Source organism: Austrofundulus limnaeus, unplaced genomic scaffold (assembly GCF_001266775.1).
Source record: "Austrofundulus limnaeus strain Quisiro unplaced genomic scaffold, Austrofundulus_limnaeus-1.0 Scaffold505, whole genome shotgun sequence".
Classification (NCBI taxonomy): Eukaryota; Metazoa; Chordata; class Actinopteri; order Cyprinodontiformes; family Rivulidae; genus Austrofundulus; species Austrofundulus limnaeus.
Genome location: NW_013952907.1, coordinates 294,208 through 297,800, shown reverse-complemented (window position 1 = coordinate 297,800; position 3,593 = coordinate 294,208). Strand labels below are relative to the sequence as shown.

Here is a 3,593-nt window from a genome sequence, read left to right as displayed (position 1 = left end):
GGGCCAAATTTGGCCCGCGGGCCCCACTTTGGGCTCCTCTGTTTTAGACACCTTGTGAAAAGTTTGTTCAACACTTCAGATATCTAAGCTGAAGATGGTATTTTGAAGAAATTAACTGGAAACTTCTTTTGGACCTCTACATACTGTAATGCTAACAATTAGACTATAGAGCCGAAACAAGCAAAATTGTCATAAAATATTCACAAGTCGACAGGACCTGTAGCAGGACTGGACTTATAAGGTGGTTTTCAAGTCTTTTAAACCACTCAAAGTGCTTTTACACTACAAGTCAACATTAATCCTTTTACACCAGCATGCTGGGAGCCAACCAGCTCACCAGGGAGACCTCAGCCCGTTGGTTCTCACAGTCACACTCTGATACACATCAGGGCTCAGTGTCACGTCCAAGACCACCAGACATGTGGACAGGAGGAGAGGGGCCAGGAATCAAACCAACCACGCTGCCTCCCGACTCATCTGCCCATCTGTACGTTTACGTCCATTCTAAAGTGAGGACAAATACAAAATACTTGTTAAATACTTCAATCTGACAAGAAAACATTATAGAGTGTGTGTAAGCGCCTTAGACCTTGTAATTTCGTGACTCACTGAAATACAACAGTAATTATGCCACAGGACATGTTTGAAACTTTTGGTGAAGTTATGCAAACTCTAACCATGGGTAGAGTGGGTTCTCTCCGGGTACTCCGGCTTCTTCCCACAGACCAAAAACATGACTGTTAGGTTAATTGATAACTCTAAATTGTCCCTAGGTGAGAGTGAGAGAGTGAATGGTTGTTTGTCTCGTTTGTCTCTTTGTGTGGCCCTGTGATGGACTTGCGACCTGTCCAGGGTGTACCCCGCCCCTCGCACTGTGACTGCTGGATATGGGCATCAGTGACCCACACAACCCTGAAAAGGAAGAAGCGTGTACAGAAAATGGATGGATGGATGGATAGATTGATTTATTTAAAAGGGAACAGTGCTGTTTTAAACACATGACAATTCATGAATTACAAAAAAACTAAATCAACCAAAGGGCTGTTTTTCATTTTGTTGTTTGCTGGTCATGATGTTTAAAAAGCAATAAAATACTTGAATCAAAATACAACACAGACACATGATTAACAGGCACAAGGAACAAGACTAAATAAATCCTGAAACACTGAGAAAACAAGGTAAAACTCGATGCCAAAGTATCGACTGGTGCCTCCACCTGCCCTGCAGTCATCTACCTTGAAAGCACTGGGAGAGCAGTTACTCTTTTACCTCGATTTCTGGACTTCAATACTCTATATCAGAGGAGCCCAAAGTGGGGCCCGCGGGCCAACTTTGGCCCGCCAAGCCATTTGATTTGGCCCACCAACAGTTGCCAAAGTTACAAGGTTGTAACCTGTTATGTAGAAACACAGTATTTCCATTGGTCAAATGACTATATAAAAGGGCTGTAGTGAAGGTAGTTTTTATTCATGGTGCTGACTTTATCTTTGACTTATTAAGATTAAACATGAAACATGAAATGACAACAAGAAATATTTGGATCAGATTTAACCCCACATGTAGATTTGCACACTTTATAAGGCCACAAAAACTCTTATTTTATCAATTTATAAAATGTCCCATGAGCCTTTGCTACTTGAGCGTATGGGAGAATTTTGCCAAGTGCACAGACTAAAACAAAAGAGGGCCATTGTATAGCTTAATTTTAAAAATAAAGGACTTTACTTAAAAAAGTATTTGTATTTCATGTATTATATTACTGCATTTGGCCCGCAGCCATGGACAGATTTTCATTTTGGCCCCCTCAGGGAAAATGTTTGGGCACCCCTGCTCTATATAACGATATCAACAATGTGTAAAGATGACTTCCTCTTTGAGATTTACCATATAATTATGGCTCCGCCCACTGGAGCCAGAGGCATACTGTTCTCTGGCTGTCTGTGTGTTAGTATGGTGTCCGTCTGTCACAGGTGGTCTTGTGTACATGATATCTCCTGAATTAAATTATATGTTTACTTATATATATAGGCATAGTAACTCCTTTATTGTAATACTCAGTCTGATTAGATTTGGGCATCAAGGGGTCAAAGGTCAAGGTCATTTATGAGGATTGGTAATATAAACTGGCACTTTTTTTCTGATTCCACGACAAATAAAATACCCAGGTAAATGATGTGGTAAATTTTAAAGAGGAAGTCATGTACATCGCTGATATAGTTACATACTCTTGAGAATATTTATGTCCAAAAATAGAGGTAAACAAGTAACTGTGCCCAGTGTTTAAATGCAGACGGGTCTAGGGCAGGCGGAGACTTACCAGTCGATGCTTTGGCATCAAGTTAAATACATGACGAACCACTTATGTGTACCGTTCAAAATAAGGAAATTCAAACCACAAAGATAGAACAGGGGTCAAGTTTCCACATTGGTGACTGATTCAGAACACAGGACCATTTTAGACTATTAATATTTGCTGACAAATCAGCAGGCCGGTTGTTCTGTGGAAACATATTTTAGCTTGTTTGGAGTTTTCCTGTGAAAAGAAAGCAAAGCAGGTAAAACCTACAGACCAAACAGATCAACTGATTTTAAGAACAGTCAAAGTTATGATGGTCATCAGTAATTTGTGAATGGGTTTCTGTCACCACCTTTGATTAGTAAACAAACAACACACGTAAAAATATTAATTTCTTCTGGATTATTGTTGCTTTTGTGTCAGTCTGCAGTTCAGAGCCTGAGAACCTCCAGGCAGCACCTCAGAACCTCAGCAGCGTCCTGGTGATGTGGGAGCGGCCGCGGGCTGTGTACGACGACAGCATAGAGAAGTACTCCATCAGCTACAGAGTGGCTCACGCAGACCAGGAGGCCTTCTCTGAGTTCCTGACTGACGGCTATCAGGACACGGTAAGTCCCACCACAGGAAATATTCAGAACTGATTTTCTTCACTGTAGGTTCTGTAAAATATCCCAGAGAACACTGGATGGATATAAATAAAACTACAACTTTTCAACCTTTAGACTTACACTGGCCGCCACAGCTAAGCTAACCAAAAACAGCTAAAACTAAGCTGTTTACAGATATTATCTAACATTTGCTGGGGTTGTAGCTGAGAGCTACTCAGAGCAAAATTTGCTTGTAAAACTTTACCAATCATAGTAAAAATATCTGGGGCCTCATGTACAAAGACTTGCGTGGATTTCTTACTGAATCATGGCATACGGTCAAATCCAGAAAACTGCGTACGCTCAAAAAAATCCAGATGTATCAAACTGTGCGTACGCCTGAATCCACGCACATTTCTTTTGTACATCATAATTAACGTGGAACTGAGCGCAGGTAAGACACCTCCCCTGACACGCCGTCATTAACATGTTAAACAAATGCAAATTACTTCCTGCGTGTGTGAAGGACACGTTTGAGTGATCCCTGCACGATCAGAAATGATTTCTAATGTCATAAAAATAATGAATTAAATATAATGTGAGTGAGAAAAAAATCCTAAGCAAAAATAGGAATAAAATATGTTTATCACGCAAAGAACGAGTGATTGTGTGATTGTGTGTGTGTGTGTGTGTGTGTGTGTGTGTGTGTG

At 40.6% G+C, this 3,593-nt stretch overlaps 1 protein-coding gene across 3 annotated transcripts in view; it reads left to right on the top strand.

Annotated features, from left to right (window-relative positions):
• The window catches only part of ptprz1a (protein tyrosine phosphatase receptor type Z1a), a 98,557-nt gene that overhangs the window by 40,323 nt on the left and 54,641 nt on the right, over positions 1-3,593 (top strand). For all 3 annotated transcript variants that reach the window (XM_014025855.1, XM_014025854.1, XM_014025856.1), the window contains exon 9: positions 2,720-2,904. In XM_014025855.1, coding sequence (XP_013881309.1) covers positions 2,720-2,904 — 185 coding nt within the window. The remainder of the gene's footprint in view (positions 1-2,719; positions 2,905-3,593) is intronic.